At 43.9% G+C, this 19,300-nt stretch overlaps 2 protein-coding genes across 2 annotated transcripts; one reads left to right on the top strand and one right to left on the bottom strand.

Moving 5' to 3' along the window:
• Nucleotides 1-1,787: 1,787 nt before the first annotated feature.
• LOC146625020 (uncharacterized) lies at nucleotides 1,788-3,234 on the top strand. Its single transcript, XM_085363247.1, has 8 exons — nucleotides 1,788-1,866; nucleotides 1,940-1,975; nucleotides 2,053-2,232; nucleotides 2,362-2,472; nucleotides 2,641-2,700; nucleotides 2,784-2,858; nucleotides 2,943-3,047; nucleotides 3,155-3,234. Exons 1-8 carry the CDS (start codon nucleotides 1,788-1,790, stop codon nucleotides 3,232-3,234), a joined length of 726 nt encoding a protein of 241 aa, XP_085219373.1.
• A 5,359-nt stretch (nucleotides 3,235-8,593) lies between these two features.
• On the bottom strand, nucleotides 8,594-9,835 carry LOC146625021 (uncharacterized protein F54H12.2-like). Its single transcript, XM_085363248.1, has one exon. It carries the CDS (start codon nucleotides 9,833-9,835, stop codon nucleotides 8,594-8,596), a length of 1,242 nt encoding a protein of 413 aa, XP_085219374.1.
• Nucleotides 9,836-19,300: the final 9,465 nt, after the last annotated feature.

Here is a 19,300-nt window from a genome sequence, read left to right on the forward strand (position 1 = left end):
GGAAAAAAAAGTTTTTAGAGGGAGGGACTGCAGCAGGGGAGGAGAATAAAAAGCAGAGAGGAGGAGTCCGTCACAATTTCTAAGTCACAGACACACAAGATGGAACCTTTCATTCTGCAGCCCAGCAGCGTTCCTGTGTCCGATGAGATCTGCTCTCCCAAAGAAGAAGGCTTTGAATATGACATATTCAAATACAACATATTTACTAAGGAAGGCCTCGAGCCGGACCTTATGACCCTACCGGAAATACTCCGGAAGTGTCTAGTCATTTTCAGACCTGATGCGTCATGTTCCATAAACATGAGGGGAGGGGTATGGTTCCTGAAGCACAGCGGTGATGCAGCAGCTGATTCTGTGCTGTATAGAGAGACAGAGCGGCAGCTAGTTTTCCGCAAACTCATAGTCTGAATTCTGTTTCAATATTATGACAATTTTCTCTGGTTTTTTTACAATAGCGGGTGTAATTTTACTTTCTTAAACTGCACCGGCGTTTGTAATGGAAATAAAGAGTGACTTCCTGTAGAGATTTCAATAGTATTTTATTTTCCTATAATACAGACGCTGTAAAAAACCTTTAAGATACACCATAGCTTGTGATGAAAAGAAGAACTTTCTATCCGCTTGTAACCTACAGGCTGCCTACCCTATATGTGTAAAAAATGAATAAATATCCCTTAGTGAATACTACTTTTCCTTTTGAGAGACTGAAAAACAAACCATAATTGCCGCGACAGGCGATCTTGTTTCACACACACACACACACACACACACACACACACACACACACACACACACCGCGGGTCAAGGAGGAGTGAGACGGCGGAAGAGTTTTTTCCTTCATTACTTTTACAATGGGTTTTCTCAATAGATAGAAAATGCTGATCCGCTGAGGAGTCAACAGCCGATATTATCATTGCTTGTAACCCGGTAAATAATTTCGTACATCTCCTCCCCTAAAATAAGCCTTAGCGGAAAAAAAAGCTCATATTCGAATAAGTTTATTAAAGCACCCCCCTCTGTGGGAAAGAGTCAACCATGAGGCGAGTTTTGTCAACAGCAATTGTCCATTTGGTAAAACAAATACCCGCCTCAAAGTCGTATTTTACCGTTGCAGAATGTGGAAAACAGACGGCGTTCGCAAGAAGGCAATCAAAAAAAAAAAAAAGGAAATTTGGTACCTCCAACTCTCCCGACTGCGCGCGCGCGCACACACACACACACACACACACACACACCGCGGGTCAAGGAGGAGTGAGACGGCGGAAGAGTTTTTTCCTTCATTACTTTTACAATGGGTTTTCTCAATAGATAGAAAATGTTGATCCGCTGAGGAGTCAACAGCCGATATTATCATTGCTTGTAACCCGGTAAATAATTTCGTACATCTCCCAATAAAATAAGCCTTAGCGGAAAAAAGCTCATTTTCGAATAAGTTTATTAAAGCACCCCCCTCTGTGGGAAAGAGTCAACCATGAGGCGAGTTTTGTCAACAGCAAGAACAAGGTCAGACAACTGTTGCCCATTTGGTAAAACAAATACCCGTCTCAAAGTCATATTTTACCGTTGCAGAATGTGGAAAACAGACGGCGTTCGCAAGAAGGCAATCAAAAAAAAACCAAAAAAAAAAAACAACCCTCTCTAACTATCGGTATTGTCAAGAGAAAGATGCGAAAAACAGATGCTTCGCAACTAGGATAAAATGAGAGAAGAAACGGGAGGGGAGTCGATATCTGCTCAGCCCCTACTGTGACAGTTCTACCAATCGCGAGGAAGAATCCGTGAATATTATGTCAGCATTCCGTTCAAACAACGCCGCCGATCAGAGCGCCAGGGCCATCTCGCCAGAACTGTTCGTACCTCACCCCGGTAAGTTTTTTTTCTTTACGACTTTAAATTATATATCAACAGAGATGTCAATAATTTGATTACTTTCTTTTAGATTTCTACATCAATGATTTCACGCAAGTGGACTACGGTACGATTAAATAAGTATATACCATTTTTTAAATAAGTTTAGATAGACTTGATTTAACCAAACTCTGTTACTTACAGAGGCTATCGATAGTGCAGAGAGTAGCAGCAAAAATCCGGCCGTTTTCCGCGGCGAATTAGACGCCATAATCCCCGCAGAACCTCCGCTGCCGCCGCGTCGAAAAGAAGAACGAGAAGACGGCGCTATTTTCGTCTCCGCATACCGGGAGAACCGCGGAGAAAAAAGTTTTAAAACCAAAGGTAAACAATATGATGCATTATCCGCCATTTTGTTGAATAACAGGATGTGACGGAGTAATCCGAGTGTGCTATACCGCCCCTCCCGAGCCGGAGCAGATTTTTAAAAAGGTTTGCTTTATTTCTCGACAGAGGTAATCGAGAATATACAGACCCCGCCGCCGCAGCGAAAAGAAGAAGACGACGTTATTTTCGTCAACGCATACCCGGAGAACTGCAGGAAAATACCTTTTAAACCAAAAGGTAAACAATATGATGCAATATCCGTCATTTCGATAAATAACAGGATGTGACGGAGTAATCCGAGTGTGCTATACCGCCCCTCCCGACTTGGAGTGGTATAAAGCGTGCTAGAAAGTTTTTATTTATTTATTTATTAAATCTTTCTCTTTTTGTTTTATTTCTCGACAGCCGAGACTGCGGCTATACCTATACAAACCCCCGCTACAGACAATCGCGCGGAGGAGCGAGGTAAATAAAAAGTTTTTTCATTCTCAAAAAATAGGAAGGAGGAGATTGTTTTCTTAAATCTCTTCTGTTTTATTTCTCGACAGCCGAGATTGCGGATATACCTAACCAATCCCCCGCTACAGACAATCGGGCGGAAGACAATCAGGCGGAGGAGCGAGGTAAATAAAAAGTTTTTTCATTCTCAAAAAATAGGAAGGAGGAGATTGTTTTCTTAAATCTCTTCTGTTTTATTTCCCCGACAGAGACCGATACAGAAAATCAGGCGGAAGAAAATCAGGCGGAGGAGGAACCGTCCAGAGCTCCTCCTCTCAGGAGACTGAGAGCTCCTCCTCTCAGGAGACTGAGAGGTAATTGACGGGGGGATGAATCGATCCTATTAAACTTCTCCGCTCTATAAAAAAAAAAAAAAAAAATGTAAGGTTTAAAAATACATTCTGTCCGTCTTTTCTTACAGCTCGACGGCTGCTTCATAAGAAGAGAATCCTTGAAGACCTCGCTTTCATGTACGCCATAACAAATTCGAACAAATACTAAATCGTAAAATCGTCGTGTTTTACCGCCCGCCCGAGGACAGAACTCTTTCATTAATCGAAACAGACTACCCGAACACGCCTCACCCGCTGTACTTATTCTTATTCCAGCATCACTATTACGGGATAAAAAATCTAAAAACATTTTTAGGAATCCAGTACATTTGCGAGGAGTGTCACCGCGGGTATTATAAAAGAGAGGAACACTTTTGTCAAAACCGCTGCAACCTCTGTTTTGACCCCGCATGCCCCTCTCACTTTCTGGACTCTGTAATCTGTACGGATTGTAACAGATCATGTCGCACACGCGCGTGTTATTTAAAGCACAAACAACCTAGAATTCACTCCGGTTCAGGCCTCAGCGTTTGTCAACAATTGTATAAATGTCCGGACTGCAAACTCCTCTCCCGTCGCGAAAAGCACAGGTGCACAGCCGCCAGATGTAAAATCTGTCGCGCGGAGCTTCCTCCCGACAACGATCAACACCTGTGTTACATCCAACCTTTGAAACATGAAAACTCTGATAACGCTTCCATAATCTTTTATGACTTTGAAACCTTCCCAGACAGGGAGGGGGCGCACGTCCCTTACCTAGTGTGCACAAAATCTCTAGAAGGAGAAGAGTGGCACGCTTACGGTGTAGACTGTGTTGAAAAGTTTCTCCAAAGATACAGAAGGAAAAGATATAGAGAGACCACGTTCGTTGCGCACAACGCGAAAGGGTTTGACAGCTATTTAATTCTAAGTCACCTGGTGGGGGAGGGGATGACGCCCTCTCTCATCATGCAAGGCAGTAAAATTATATGTTTCACAGAATCCGATTTCCTTCTCAAATTCATAGACTCGCTTTCTTTTCTCACCATGCGTCTCAGCGCTATGCCCAAAGCTTTAGGCTTCGAGGACAAATCCAAGGGATTTTTTCCTCACAAATTCAGCTCGCGGGACCGATTAAAATACTTGGGTCCGTACCCTCCTCCTTCAGATTACGGGGTGGAGCGCATGTCACTCTCCGAACGGGCGGAGTTTTTGCGTTGGCACTGCGAGGCCTCCCGGGGAGTGTTTAACTTTGAAAAAGAGTCCCTGTATTACTGCCGAAACGACGTTAATATCCTGAGGGAGGCGTGCGTAAAGTTCAGAGACGGGTTTATAGGCGAAACTAAAGTAGACCCTTTCAGCTGCGTCACTATAGCTTCAGCCTGCATGAAAGTGTTTCTCACCAATTTCCTACCCGAAAACAGTCTGGCCATTCCCTCGCCCGACAACTACGGGCGCAGGTTCAAAGCCTATTCGCACGCGTCCATTCAGTGGCTGGAGTGGGTAGCTCGCTCTCAGAAAATTCCCGTTCAACACGCTCTCACAACCGGTGGGGAGAAAAAAATAGGCCCGTACTTTGTCGACGGATACGCGCTGATTAACGGGGAAAAGCGGGTGTGGGAATTTCTGGGATGCTTTTATCACGGCTGTCCAAAATGCTACAGGCCTGAGGAAATCTTCCCTTTGACCTGCGCTCCTTACGGGGACCTGCACGCCTCTGCCGAGGCGAGGCTCCGGGAGCTGAGAAACGTTTACAGAGTCCGCACGGTCACTCTGTGGGAGCACGAATGGAACAAGATGAAAAAATCGAACGAGGAGGTTAAAAATTTTATGCGGAGCTACGAAGCCCCGGAACCTCTGTCTCCTCGCTCGGGACTTTACGGAGGCCGCACTTCGGCCTTGAGGCTGCGTTACAGCGCCTCGCCAGGAGAAAATGTGTATTACGTAGACGTCACATCCCTGTACCCTTACGTCAACGCCAAGCGCGCTTACCCTCTGCATCACCCCCAAATCATCAGAGAGAATTTTGCAGACCCTCGCAGTTATTTCGGGCTGATCAGAGCCACCGTTTACCCGCCGCGCGGGCTCTATTTCCCCGTTCTACCGTACAAAACCCCCGGAGGTAAATTAATATTCTCCCTCTGTCGCACCTGCGCCGAGACTAATCAACAAAGCGGTCCGTGCCTTCACGACGACGAGGCCAGAGCTCTCACCGGGGTCTGGGTCACCGTCGAGTTTAACAAAGCCTTAGAATTAGGTTACAGAGTGGCTAAAATCACAGAGGTCTGGCACTTTGATAGCCGCAGCAGCGATATTTTCGCCGGTTATATTAACACTTTTCTCAAAGGCAAACAGGAAGCCTCCGGTTATCCTCCGGAAGCTCGCGACGAGGATGAGAGGAACAAATACGTGGAAGAGTACCACAGGCATCAGGGCATACGTTTAGACCCGTCAAAAATAGAGGTGAATCCGGCCAAAAGACAAGTTTCGAAATTGTGTCTCAACAGTTTCTGGGGAAAGTTTGCTCAGAGAACCAACCTGACTCAGACCACTCTGGTCAGAAAGCCGAGTCAGTTTTTTAACTACGTCTTTTCAGGACAGTACGACTTTAAACACGTCTCTTTTTTAAAGACCAAAAAACAGGAAGTGGCTTTAATTCAGTGGAGCTATAACGAGCGGTGCGTGATACCTCCCGGCGCGACCAATAACGTTTTCATCGCCGCTTTCACCACAGCCTACGCCCGTCTAAAACTCTACGAGTATTTAGAAAAATTGCAGCGCAGCGTTCTGTACACCGACACCGACTCTCTGATCTACGTAGTGAAAGAGGGGGAGGAACCTTTAGAGCTGGGCAACTATCTAGGGGATCTCACGGACGAATTAGACGGGGACACCATCCAGGAATTTGTCTCCGCGGGTCCAAAGAGTTACGCCTACCGGACCAGAAACAAAAAGAAACTGGTGGTAAAAATGAAAGGAATAACGCAGACGAGAGAATGTTGCGAACGTGTCAATTTCGACAGTATGAGCGGGTTGGTGGAAAGTTACCTTTCTGGTATGAAAGAGGCGGAGCTTGAGACCCCTCAGAACGGGATTCAGAGGGATAAGAGAGGCTTTGTGCTCAAAAACAGAACATTTCAGAAAAAGTTTCGCGTGGTTTACGACAAGAGACGTCTCTTTCCAGACGGCACAACTCTGCCTTTCGGGTACTAGTGTTTTTGTTTTTGTTTTCTTCTAAAAAAAAAAATAAAAAAAAAAAAAATGGAGGAAACTGATTTTGATCACAGACTGAAAGTGCCTTTTTCCTGTCTCGTTGTGGGTCCTAGCGGGTGTGGGAAAACTCATTTTGTAAAGTGTGTTTTGGAAAACTGTGAACGCGTCATGGATACTGTGCCCGCGAATATTGTGTGGATTTATACTTCTTTTCAACCCATGTACGAGGAGCTTTCAAAGACCAATAAAAACATTAAATTTGTCGAGGGGCTGCCTGATTCTTTCGAAGATTTCCGAGACGTTCTGGTGGTGCTGGATGACGTCATCTTTCAGGCCTCGGATCACCAGGAAGTGGTTAAAATTTTCACTCAATACCGCCACCATAAAAACGTCTCGGTCATGATGCTGACCCAGAATGTTTTCCATCAGGGTAAATACAGCTGCACCATCAGCTTAAACTCCAATTATATGGTGTTGTTTAAAAACCCCAGAGACAAGCTGCAGATTGAGATTTTGGCCCGTCAGATTTTCCCTTCGCAAAAAACATTTTTCTCCGACAGTTTCAAAGACGCCACCGAGGAGCCCCACGGGTATTTAATCCTCGATCTCACTCCCTCGTGCCCAGAACGCTACAGAGTGCGCGCCGGTCTGCTTCCGGGGCAGTACCCCGTCATTTACCTGCCTAAACCCAAGTAGCCATGTCTCAGCGTATAAAAAGAAACGCAGTCTTACTGCAAGCTCTGTACCACGCGTCGCCGCAGAAACGCAAAGACATTCTCGCTCACAGCTCCCCGGATTTCCTCCAGGCGCTGTGTGAGATAGCTTTAAATCTTTTAAAGGGAAACATACCTCTTTCCGCTTCTCAATACCAAAAACTGAAACGCCAGAAAAAGATCATCAGGCTGCTGGCAGACAAGAAAACGAGTTTTAAAGAAACAAACGGGCGGGTTTCTTTTCCCTCTGCTGTCCGCAGCCGTACCCATTCTGGGGAACCTGCTGGGAGGAATATTTCAAAAACGCTGAGATGTTTAAAAAAATGATTCTCGTTCCCTCTCACGAGTTGAAAAAACTGACCCGACCCACCGAGCCTACCGTCAGAGAAACTGCCAAAGACGATTTGGACGAAAAGATGAAAGCCATACTGGAGGATCCGCGGCTAAATTCGTATGAAAAAATCAAAAGATACGAGTCTCTGCTGCGGAGATATCTCACACTCTCTAAACAGGGCCGGGACGAGGAGGCGCAGCAGCAGCAGGTGCAGCAACAAGTGCAGCAGCAACAAGTGCAGGTGCAGCGGCCCAGAGAGGAGGATGATGAAATGATGGAAGAAGTATTAAAATCCTTACCCCCTCGAGATCGCAAAAACGCCCGCTACATTATGCAGAAATTAGCTGAGGGTGGAGGAGGATGGACAAAGAGGGGTGAATTTGTTTACAAGGGGGATGCGGTGCGGGGTTCGCACATGATCGATCTATTTAAAAACCTCTCCCTCTCTTTTAAAAGTAAAAACCAAACGCGACCGAAAGGATGGAACGCGTTTTTAACTACTTTGGTCGAAACAAACATTCCCTCATCCTCAATACATAACCGTAGAGCTCGCGACCAGTATGCGCGTCTTAAATCTGTGGAGGAGGAGGAGGAGGGAGGACAGACACCTGCGCGAAGGGGGAGAAAACCTTCTCGGGTCAAAATAACGCTTTCCCCAACCTGGACCTCTATGTAAAATCAAATGTTTTTTGTTTTTTACAAATGAAATAAAAAACGCTGCAACAAACTTTTTTTTTGTTTACGTTTCTTTATTCGATACACGCATCTTTAAACTTTTGTAAGGAGCACGCCCCGTGATGACCTCTGCGAGAGCGAGCGGGGCAGCGTCCTTTCAGAAAGTCAGACACCATGTCATCATTTTTAAACACATCGTTATAGTACAGAGAAAGTATTTTACCGACGGATAACCCCTGAGCCTTGTGACATAGATAAAAAATGCAATGTTGCCCGCAAACGACAGACATAGGGTGCTGAAGTTGACGATCGTGATAGAGTATTTTGTCAGAGCGGCCTTCCAGAAACTCTGAGATGACCGAGGGATAGTGAGCAAAGTCGGGAGGGAATCCGTAAGAGTCAAAAAAAGTGGAGGAACCGTCCCTTTCCAGAGTCAGAGCCAGCCAGTGTTCTCCCCTCAAGTGCGAGGGGTGAGTGTTTACTATAAAGTAGGCGGGGGGTTTAAAGTCGCGCCTCAAAAAGGCCAGCTGGTCCGAGGCCCAAACCCCGCAGAAAACGTCTCCCAAGGCGCGATGTAGAATGTGCTCCAGCTGAAGGTTATCCATGTATATTTTTTAGTAATAATCCACCAGCACCTGTCTTTTAGAGTCAATCTCCAAAATGGAGTCGTAGCAGGCGTACACTATGAGAGTGGTGGTCTGAGGCAGAGGAACTCTGAATCTCATCTCCAGCCTCAAATTCCCGTTGGAGACGGGAGACAGGGCGTCAGCATCCTCGCTGGGTTCCAGATTAAAGGCAAACAGGGCGTACCCCTCGTTAAATTCCCAGCGGTCGATGCTCAGAGGTAAATCTTTGAGGTGTCTCCCCGTGGCGGAAAACATGTGATAAAACTCCCTGACCGAATTTCCGCGGTCAAACTGTGGCTGGAAAGCTTTGGCGGGCACCTGCCTGCCGTCCTGACACAACGCCAGATACGCCACATCGTTGTGTCTAAAGTTGAAAGGCGACAGATCCCTCCTCCCGGTGAAGGCGTCGTGATGAACCATGCCCAGGACCACGTATTTGGGCATGGCTCCCAGAAAGAGATTCTCTTGGTTGCAGATCCTGGAATTTTCAGGGATGGAGTAGGTTTTCACAGAAACGCGCGAAAGAGGATAGAGGGCGTTTCCTTTCATCAGGGCCGCGGCGTGCCCCAGCCTGACGGCCGGCGAGACCGTGACCTTTTTAACAAACAGAGAGACCGAAGTTATTTTCAGGGCAAACTGCGAATCCCGAGTTCCCATCAGACTGAAGGCGTCGCTGTTGCGTATCAATTTAATTCTCAAATCCACAGAGTTCAGCAGGAGCCTCTCGCAGAAGAAAATATCAGCGTGGAGGGGACCCAGCAGGTCCACTTCTCGCGACTCGGCCGTGAAAACGGCTCTCTGTTTTATCCCTTTGTTCGGCCCGTTGCTTATAACTATAGAATCCATGTCTCCGGCCGTGTCTTTGTAAAACAGACCGGCGCTGAATTGACTCTTTAGAGTGTCTTCTGAAAAGTTGAGCAGCGTCTCGATCATGGCTCTGTAAGGATGGGTGGCGCTGGACTGCGAAATCAATCGATCCCCCAGAATAACGTCGCACTGACTGAAAATTGTGTTGAGAGGATAATTGATGAGGGCTACCCCCGCATCGGGTGGGATGTTGCTCCCGTCCTTTTCCGTAATTTTCACTCTCAGATGGAGCATGGTGTCGTTCAGATCGAGATACTTTTCCCCGTCTCCGGGGATGAAAAATTCAATGGGTGAGTTGTCGTTCAAAGCAGAGAGGGGCTGACATTCTTGATATTTTTTATCCTCTATGGATAGCTGGGTCATGGGAGCCGAAAATAGATCCAGTTCGGCAAGGGTGCATTCGGCAGATTTCTTGTGTAAGAGAGACATTTTTTATTTATTTATTTTCTTCTAAAATATGTCCGAGCTCCTCTGGGGCTTCCTTCTCTTCCCGTCGCTGGTCTTGACTGATTTACTTTTTACTCCGGCGCTTTTATTTTTAATCCGCTCGCCCGGAGGGCGTTTCCTCTTCCTGCGGGAGAGGACCATCATATCCCCCGCCCCCTCCTGGCGAGGCTCGGTCAGCTTACCCATCACTCTTTTCACAGCGTCTGTAGCGATATTGGTTGCGGCCGTTTTCAGGTGAGGTTTAGCTACGGCGAACCCGGATTTGAAGAGAGGAGACACGAAACGAAACAGTCTGGAGAAGATGGATCCTATCCCTCTGCCGTACATCACGGGCGCTCCGTAAAAACCCGGAAGGGAACCTCCCACCTGCCCCTCATAATACCTCACAAAACGGTGGGGGTCCTGTGGGAGACGCGCCGCCATTCTCAAGCCGGTTTAAAGTGCAGCTTGACTATCGTTTTCCCGTAAACAAAATCCACGAATCTGTCGCGGTCCGTTTTAATTTCTACGCGTATGGTTTTAATGTATTTTTTAGATACGCGCAAGTAATGGACCGTATTATGTCTGATGCTGATCACGTCTCCGTAATCGCCTTTCACGTTAAGGACGCTGAGCAACGGTGAGTAACTGTCACCGACCGGCTGGTACTGAACGATGTCGGTGTAGAGAAACAGGTTATATACGCCCGCGTTCATATCGCACGGATACGGAGTAGAGCGCTTCGACAGAGTCCACCACTCGTTCGTTTTCAATCCCAGCATGTAAGCCAGAGGAGGGAAGACCTTTATTTTATGGCTCCCGTCTCCTTTGACATCCAGACGTTTGGTGATGTTGTTGAAAGAGGCCTCGAAGGAGGGGTCGTACTTTTGGATCGCCGGCACCAGGTGATCCAATAGATCTTTAACGCGTCCGTAATGACCTCCCCTGCCGAATTTTAAAATCACCAGGGGCTGATCTTCCTCCGTCGTCCGCATCAGCTCCAAGTAGGAGGCGTCCGGTGGTAGATTGTACCATGTGCGCGGATAAATGAATTCGCATAAGCCCACGCTCCATTCTCCGGTCAGCTCGAGGGGTTTGGCCAGATCCACCGTGTAGCAGCCGCTGGTGTTATCTTTAAATAAGTCCTTGCTGGCGTTGGAAGGCAGGGTCACGTAAAACCCTTCGGACTCCATGATGAATTTTAAAAAATGAGCCGAATGATGCGAGGGGTCTCTTTTTTTATACGCCTACCACTTCCGAGGCTTTCACCCAGCTGTTGAATTTATCCGGCCAGTTTTTCCACTTGACAAAAACCTGTTTTTCCCCTCTGACTGTGCGCCGCTTTAAAATCTTCTCCACATGAAACGCTTTGTCCTCGGTCAGTTTCACTTTCTGCAGCTCGGGCTCATAAAACGACCCTTCGATAGGCTCGCCGTCATAATCTTCTAGCTTATACACGGGTGGCGATCGGTGAAGGACCCGGATCACAGTAAAGATTTCGTCCGTGAAACTCTGTTCGTATTTTTTATCAAATACTCCTCTCAATTTGGATATTCTCACCAGATCCCCCCTCTTAAATTTCAACTTTATTTTAGGACGGGCGGGTGTCTTTCCATACAAGTTGCGAAACACCTGATCCGCGTTCTCGGGGCGCACCTCGGCAGGTGCCATTTTAATGCTGCTGTGATAACTGCGGTTATATCCTTCTAACAGGTCGGGCAACACCTCCAGATAGCGTCTGGTATTGTGCGCGGTGAAATATCTCCACATCCTCGTTTTCAGGGTGTGGTTAAATCTCTCCACCACCGAGGCCTTTAGGTCACTGGCGGTAGCAAAATGGGAGATGCTGTGATTTTTCATCAGAGCTTGAAAACTCTTGTTGAAAAACTCTTTTCCCGCATCGGTCTGTAAATTTTCCGGTATTTCACTCTCTCTCGACACAGATTCGAAAGCTTCAGTCACTTCCGAACCCGTCTTCTTTTTCAGGGGGCGGGCGTAAGCCTTTTTTGAAAATACGTCTATGACGGTTAATAAATAATTGAATCCGTCGTTGTATTCAGACAGGTGTCTCATGTCGCACAGGTCGGCCTGAAGCTGCTTCAGGGGTTTGGTCACAAACACTCTATTTCTCTTAAATCTTACTCGCGCCGGCTTGTGTAGAGTATAGGCGTCCTGCTCGGATAAAAAATTCTGCACCTTGCGGATATCAACTTTTTTACCAGTTTCATCTTCTAAAGCACGTCGGAGTCTAGTTACTTGAAAAAAGTAATCAGTAACTAATTACTGATTACTTCCCCCAAAAAGTAATCCCATTACGTTACTGATTACTTATTTTCAAAAGTAATTCATTACTTATTTACTTTTTAAAAACACGATTTACAACCTGAATAGTCAAGTCAAGTCAAGTTGGCTTTATTGTCACTTCAACCATATAAAGTTTAACAGTACACAGTGAGGCGAAACAACGTTCCTCCAGGAACCAAGGTGCTACATGCAACATAAATTTACAACATAATTTAACAGAAAAACTCTAAACTAGCTAACTAAGAGGCCTAGTTAGCTGGCTAGCAGAGACAAGACAGACTGACCTAACATAAATTACAACATAAATTAGCAAAAAACTATCTAACTATCTAAGGATGACTTTTTTTGTTATCAGACAGCAGACAACAAAGTGCACATGCAATTGTGCAAACAAGAGCAGCAAGTGACAGTGTGACAAAAAAAAAAACCACAATGTAACATAATAATAAGGCTTTGTGATGATGAGTTGAGGTAGTGGAGGAACAGTAAACATTCCTTAGTGTAGCAGCAAAAATTAGGAAGTGCAGAAGTTAGTGCAAAAAGTCCAGTAATAATATTGTGCAAAAGAGCATTTACAGGTTGGTGTGTACGATGGTTTGGTGGTGTAGGTCAGCGTGTTTGCGCTTGTGTTGATTAGTCAGTCCAGTCTCAATGTTTTGAGGTAGTTGAGTTAAGCTGAGTGATAATGTTAGTGTGTGTGTGCGTGTTTATCAGTCAGTTCCTTTTTGCTGAGGAGACGGATTGCTTGTGGAAAAAAGCTGTTGCACAGTCTGGATGTGTGTGCCCGAATGCTTCGGTACCTTTTTCCAGATGGCAGGAGTGTGAAGAGTGTGTGAGAGGGGTGTGTCCGATCAGCCACAATGCTGGTGGCTTTGCGAATGCATCGTGTGGTGTAGCTGTCCTCAACAGAGGGGAGAGAGACCCCAATGATCTTCTCTGCTGTTCCCACTATCCACTGTAGGGTCTTGCGGTCTGATATGGCACAGTTCCCAAACCAGACAGTGATGCAGCCGCTCAGGATGCTCTCGATAGTTCCTCTAGGTGATAAAGCGATAGATCTTTCAGCCCAATTCTACTTTTTCTGCATAATCCATCATACAAAATGTAATCAAATGGAAAAGTCGCTTTTTTAAACTTGTTTTATCAGTTTTAATCTTTTAACTTTATGCATCAAGCAAAAATTTAATTATATGCAACATTCTCTGACTGGAAGAAATTAGTTTAAAACTTAAACCTATTTTCTGCACATTCCAGCACATAAAATAAAATATTTTTTGTGTTTACACTCAGTCTTTCAAATAGATGCAAGTAAAACACAGCAGAAAATAAATAAAGTCAAAGACTAGCGGTCCTGTTGCTCTATTTTCACCAGTAAAGCAGGAGTGGGGCAGGCGGAGGTTTACCCTGGTGCAGGTGTGCCGCAGCGGTCAGTGGAAGAATCCGCGAGTTTCTCTGTGAGTTTCTCATCACGTGGTAGCTACTCGGTGCTTGCTTGGAAGTTTAAGTGTTTTTTTTCGCTGTAAAAAGAAGTTTTCTTCCCACGCACAACGGACACTAATGTTTTTGTTACTTTTTATGGAATCAAACTTAAAGTAAGGTCAGCTTTAAACGCTGCACGCTCATACTCTCTCCCGCTCTCGATATGTGATCCATTGTTGATCTGCACACAGCTGTTGTCACGAACGTCGCACTCGCTTACGTCACTGTCATGAGACATTTTCGCAAATAAATCACGGATTTAGTAACGCAGTAACGCAGCGTTCCTACGGGAAAGTAACGGTAATCTAATTACCGGTTTTGCAATAGTAATCCCTTACTTTACTCATTACTTGAAAAAAGTAATCAGATTAAAGTGACACGTTACTTCCCATCTCTGCCCAACACTGCATGTGATACACAGTGATTATATTATATTGTTACATTGTAACACACTCAGGTGTACAACACTGCAGCAGCAGCAGAGGATGATGTAGCTGACCTTTGTGCATTGTCACTAGAACAGCAACATTTCTTTCAACTGACTTTGAGAACAGTGTCAGAGGACTGAATATGTCTTTAGGTAAGATGATTATAAACTTCTGTGAAACTATAGATTTTTGCACTATTACTATAAACCAGTTGCTCTTGGTTTATTTGAGGTAAATGGTAAATGGTCTAGTTCTTTTATATTGCTTTTGCACTCTATCTGAGCACTCAAAGCAGTGTGTTCGTGAGTTGCAGTTACGGCTTCAGGAGCTGAGAAAATGCCTCAGCAGCATGGCTAGAGGTGACCATGTGTATTGAGTCACTATTCTGTAGTTCAGTGTTTCCCAACCTTTTGGAGCCACAGCACATATTTCACATTAGAAAAATCACACGGCACCCCACCAAAGAAAAATGTCACAAAAAGCATGTTAATAATTTATCCCTGTGCATCAGGTATAGTGGAATTGGCTCAGTTTGTCCCCAGTATACATTTTTTGCTTTCTTCTGACCACTGCTCATGCTAGGGCCTTCATCTGGGTGAGAATTTTCTCCAGGACCCAGGTCAGACTGACTCTCTTTTCAAATATTTATCTATTGCTATTACATGCTGCGTCGTCTCACGGCATGACTATTACGTAATTTTTTCTTCGTCTTCTTCTATTTTACTGGCAGTTGGCAAACCATTTAATTAGTGGAGGCCAGTTGCATCTAGTGGAAGAGAATGTAATTGTTCTGCCTGTTACTCACACCAATCACTTAGCGTACTAATCAGATGGAACCATATAATCTTCCATGGCACACCTGATCATTTCTCACGGCCCACCTATGCCCAGTGGTTGAAAAACACTGGTCTACATTAAATTTAATAGACTATAGAGTTGTTAACCTGTTTAGAAAAACTGCTCCATAATGATGTAACTGTTCTGATGTCAACACACATTTCCCAACATTATTTCATGGCCCCATATGTATAACATGTGTCAAATATCATTCTTATTGTAATGCATTACTTATAATTAGAGATGGCACGATACCACTTTTTTATGTCCGATACCGATATCATAAATTTGGATTTCTGCCGATACCGATATGAATCCGATATAGTGTTTTTTAATCAATAAAACTGTTTTTTTTATATATTGCTGCATTTTGTATAAGTTCAAACTCAAGTGTAAATAAACAACAACACTAAAGCTATTCTGTTATAACTGTATGTAAAAAACACACTGCACCCAAAATATTTCATAGTTCAGCAACACTGATCAATCTAATAAAGTTAAACCTGCTCAATCCTCCCTATTCTGGTATTTTAAAGAGTACTTAGCAGAAATATTAAGCAACCTAACTAATAGGGTTGCAAACTCCCAGCAAAAAAAAAAATAGGGAACCACCCCCTACCCTCCACCTCATGATGCTTAATCGACGTAATCAACTTTAATTTGATGCAGTGTGGAAAAAAAATGCACAGAAATAAATAATTTTTCAAGAATAATAAAATAGATTCAACATCTTTCTTCAACAGAACTGCAGACTGCACAGATGGTATCTTCCCAAAGGAAAAAGTAGTATAGCTTACTAGGGTATATTAGACTTAACAGTTACTATATGCAGTAATGAACTTCTATATATTTTACACCAGATTAAAACTTTGGGTGTAAGATTCAGATAATTATTTATTAAAAGCTAGACATTTTAAATGAGAATAAGAAAGAAAAGTATGTCTTTGTGCCCCCTTTTCCCTGTTCATGCCCTATCGGCCCCCCTGGCTAAACTTTGCTAGATCCGCCCCTGCACAGTTACAGCCGTCAGCTGTAGAAAAAGATCCTCGAGTAGAAAGTAATAATAAATAAATTCTAACAACAGCTGATCAAGCTTAACCGTGCTGCTGTTGTTCAGCCGCTGGTTTCCTCTTTCTGGTGCAAAGTGAGACAAAAACAAAGAAGAGAGACGGACTCACGACAGAAAAGCCGATCAGCTGATCATTGATCAGTTTCATGATTGAAGCAGCAGCAGGAAGGGAGGGAGAGGCAGGCGCTCCATATATCGGTTGTTAAACTTAACGTGGGAATGCTTTACAAACATTCAGAGATGAACTTACACACTTGCTTTACTTCTCTCTGGGATCACTTCAGCGATGAAATGATGGTTTGGTAGTGAGTGTCATGGTCCTGGGCCATGTGGGCCCAGTATTCTTAGTTCTTTGTATTTTTGTATTTCGTTCCTTATTTAGGCCATGTCTTCTGAGTTGCCCTGTTGTGTTGTTCCTTATGTGTTTTCCCTTCGTGACTCTTACCCCCTGTGTGCCCCTCTGTGTATTTATGAGCCCTCGTCTCTCTTTGTGCTTTATTCTATGTTTTCCCCAGCCCGTTATGTCTGCGTTCTCCCTGTGCTCTCTCTCCTCCTGTTTGAACCTCTGTGTACGTCCTGCTTTACTTTGCCCATCTCCCATCAGTGTTACGTTCACTCCTGCCGTGTCTTGTTATGATTATCAGTGTCACCTGTGTTCCCCGTGTGCATCCACTTCCCCTGATCATCCCTCATGTGTATTTAGTCTCTGTGTTTCATGCAGTCTGTGTCGCGTCGTCTGTGTTATCTCCCCTACCCCTTGTCGTAGTATCCCAGCCATAGTTTGCATTTTGCTGTCTAACTCTCATTAGAGTCATAGTTTCCCAGTCTATGTTCAGGTTTTCCCTCAGTTACTTTGTTGTTCGTTTCTATGAGTTTATCAGCCATAATAAAAGGCTCGTTTTTGTTGGAATCCACTCCTGCATCCTCGTTTGTGTTCGCACCTGGGTCCACCACACACCTTTCCGCACGGTCTGCCTCCGCAGACCTTGACAGTGAGGCTACAAATACACACAGCCGCTCTATCAGGTGAGCAAACTGCTCCGACCTGCTACGGTTATGAGCCGAGTTACGCCGTGTTGCAAGTTTTGTGAGGTGCTTTTTTGATATTTAATGGATCGGATTACATTTTTTATTTCTCTCCAATATCCGATCCAGTAATTTACGTCCTTATCGAACCGATACCATACGTAATATCGGATTGGTCCATCTCTACTTATAATGTCAGATACACACACATTGTTAACATAACACTAAGCCTACATGACAACTCGTCAGTATAAATCCCCAACCTAAAGAGGAGGACAGGCCGAGATGCACTTCACAGAAAATTTCCTGAAGAAACAATTCTATAAATTCTCAATCCCTGTACTGTTGAGCTTTGCTTTTGCTACCTGTTTATTAAAAATCAAATTTTCGCTGTTTGGTAAAGTCTGTCTTGAAAATGCCTGAGTTTGAAGCTCTTTATGTCATACTACCTTATCAGGCTTTGAAAGTTTGTCATGTTCACAGCAATAGATAATTGTGTTTCAGTGGACAGGGGATGTTTCAGGAAAGGGTCGAGTTTGAACTTCATTGTCACTGTCCTTTTGCACAATAAATTCAAAGCCAGTGTTTATCTCCACTCAGAATTTCTGCATCTTTCTGGTATTGGTGTCGTATTTCCTACATAAATTAGGCTCACATAACTGTTGTGCATGGAAAGTATTCTATCTTCCCATTAATCAGAGAATGAAAGCATGTGCAAGTAAAGAAATAACTTCAGTTATTTACAATAATGTAATTTTTTTGAATGTGATTCCTTTGTAATGCATCACACATAGTAGTTCCCGCAACAATACCAACACAGAGAAGACAAAAATAATCATCATTACCAATAACTTTTGGTGTTAGCTGGCTGTAGGCTTAACAACTATACTCAGGTCTAATGTCATTTCCAATCATCTGCCCTCTTTGTACCTTACCAAAAGACAAAAACGGCCGCACAGAAAATTCCTAGAGGAATTTTCCAAAAAGAATAAAAGAAGAGTGACCTCTTAATCCTCTTTTATATAATTATAAAGCTCTGATGCCTTTTACCACATCTGGTAAAATACCTCAAGGTCATGGATCTTTTACTTAAAGATGGCTTTCAGAATTATAGTGCAATACTCCTCATGTTAGAGATTGGTTGACAGCTGATAGATGTTATTAGTGTATGAAAAATGAGAACTAATCACATTTCACGTAGCACTAACAAATTTGTGTCATTTGTTCTTTGATGAAAGTGCCTTGTCTTATAAACCACATGTAAACATCAGTTGCTGATCTCAATAAAATTTGCATTCACATTTTTCTGTTATTTGTAACATAGTAACAAATCTTCCTCATCCGACTATTTTATGGCCTAACTTATGGTTGAGAGATGAATAACAGACAGTGCACAAACCAAAAAGGACACAAAGCCCAACAGAAGTGATTTAGTGGAGACAATAACAGGACTAAACAGCCGCGGCAAACAACCAGCGGCAAACATATCTACAATATTATAAGAATGAAGTAATTAGAACACACTCCCTCTCACCATCAATGAAAAAGCATGTCTCAGTGCAGTCCTTCACCTGTTTTGGTTTCTGTCGCTTCCACAGCTGTTCTGTCATATTATTGTTTCTCCAAAATAACTGTAATTGTGTTTTTCAATTTGCTGGTGTTTTCTCAGGTTGCAGTGTGTTTGATCACCAAGAGCCACCATAAAGAACTTCCTCTTCTTGGCAAAGTTCATTTATTTTCTTTGTGCTTGAATATGTAGATCTAAAATATACATTTCCCACAACTTTAATTTATCAACCTCAGACACTGTATTACCAGTGTATTTTTTTAAAGACTGCATTTAACAGCCACAACGACGTTTTCACGTTGTGAGTCTCTGGCTGTGCCTTTCTGTGTGTCTGTGGCAGAATGCAACACCTGCTGTTGTGCGCTGGGACTACTACAGAGGTCGGCTGTACCCTATGATAGTGTTTATGCATTTTTAGAAATGCATTTTCCCTTTAAACTGATGGTGTGATATAAATGTGTCAGCTTGAAGGCATGACGGCAGTGTTTCCTGGTCAGACCTACACAGCAAAATCTCCAGTGTTAAATTAACACTGGAGATTGTCTATACTGGAAAATAACTCAAAATGTTAGAAATATTCCAGTGTTAGAAAATCAGCACTGCTCAGTGTTAGCCATTGTTAATCTTCAAAACTGACTAGGTTACTTTTAAACATATAACACTCTCCAGTGTTAATTTAACACTGGAGATTT

Source organism: Diplotaxodon limnothrissa, linkage group LG9, assembly GCF_057381915.1.
Source record: "Diplotaxodon limnothrissa isolate DT_005_m linkage group LG9, D_limnothrissa_male_GT1.1, whole genome shotgun sequence".
Lineage (NCBI taxonomy): Eukaryota > Metazoa > Chordata > Actinopteri > Cichliformes > Cichlidae > Diplotaxodon > Diplotaxodon limnothrissa.

What these genes read in the sequence shown, in the direction of transcription:
- LOC146625020 (XM_085363247.1), top strand. Translation starts at nt 1,788, where the DNA reads ATGTCAGCATTCCGTTCAAACAACGCCGCCGATCAGAGCGCCAGGGCC. An exon ending in AATACCTTTTAAACCAAAAG is followed by an intron (nt 2,473 to 2,640) that starts GTAAACAATATG and finishes ATTTCTCGACAG; the next exon opens with CCGAGACTGCGGCTATACCT. An exon ending in CAATCGCGCGGAGGAGCGAG is followed by an intron (nt 2,701 to 2,783) that starts GTAAATAAAAAG and finishes ATTTCTCGACAG; the next exon opens with CCGAGATTGCGGATATACCT.
- LOC146625021 (XM_085363248.1), bottom strand. Translation starts at nt 9,835, where the DNA reads ATGACCCAGCTATCCATAGAGGATAAAAAATATCAAGAATGTCAGCCC.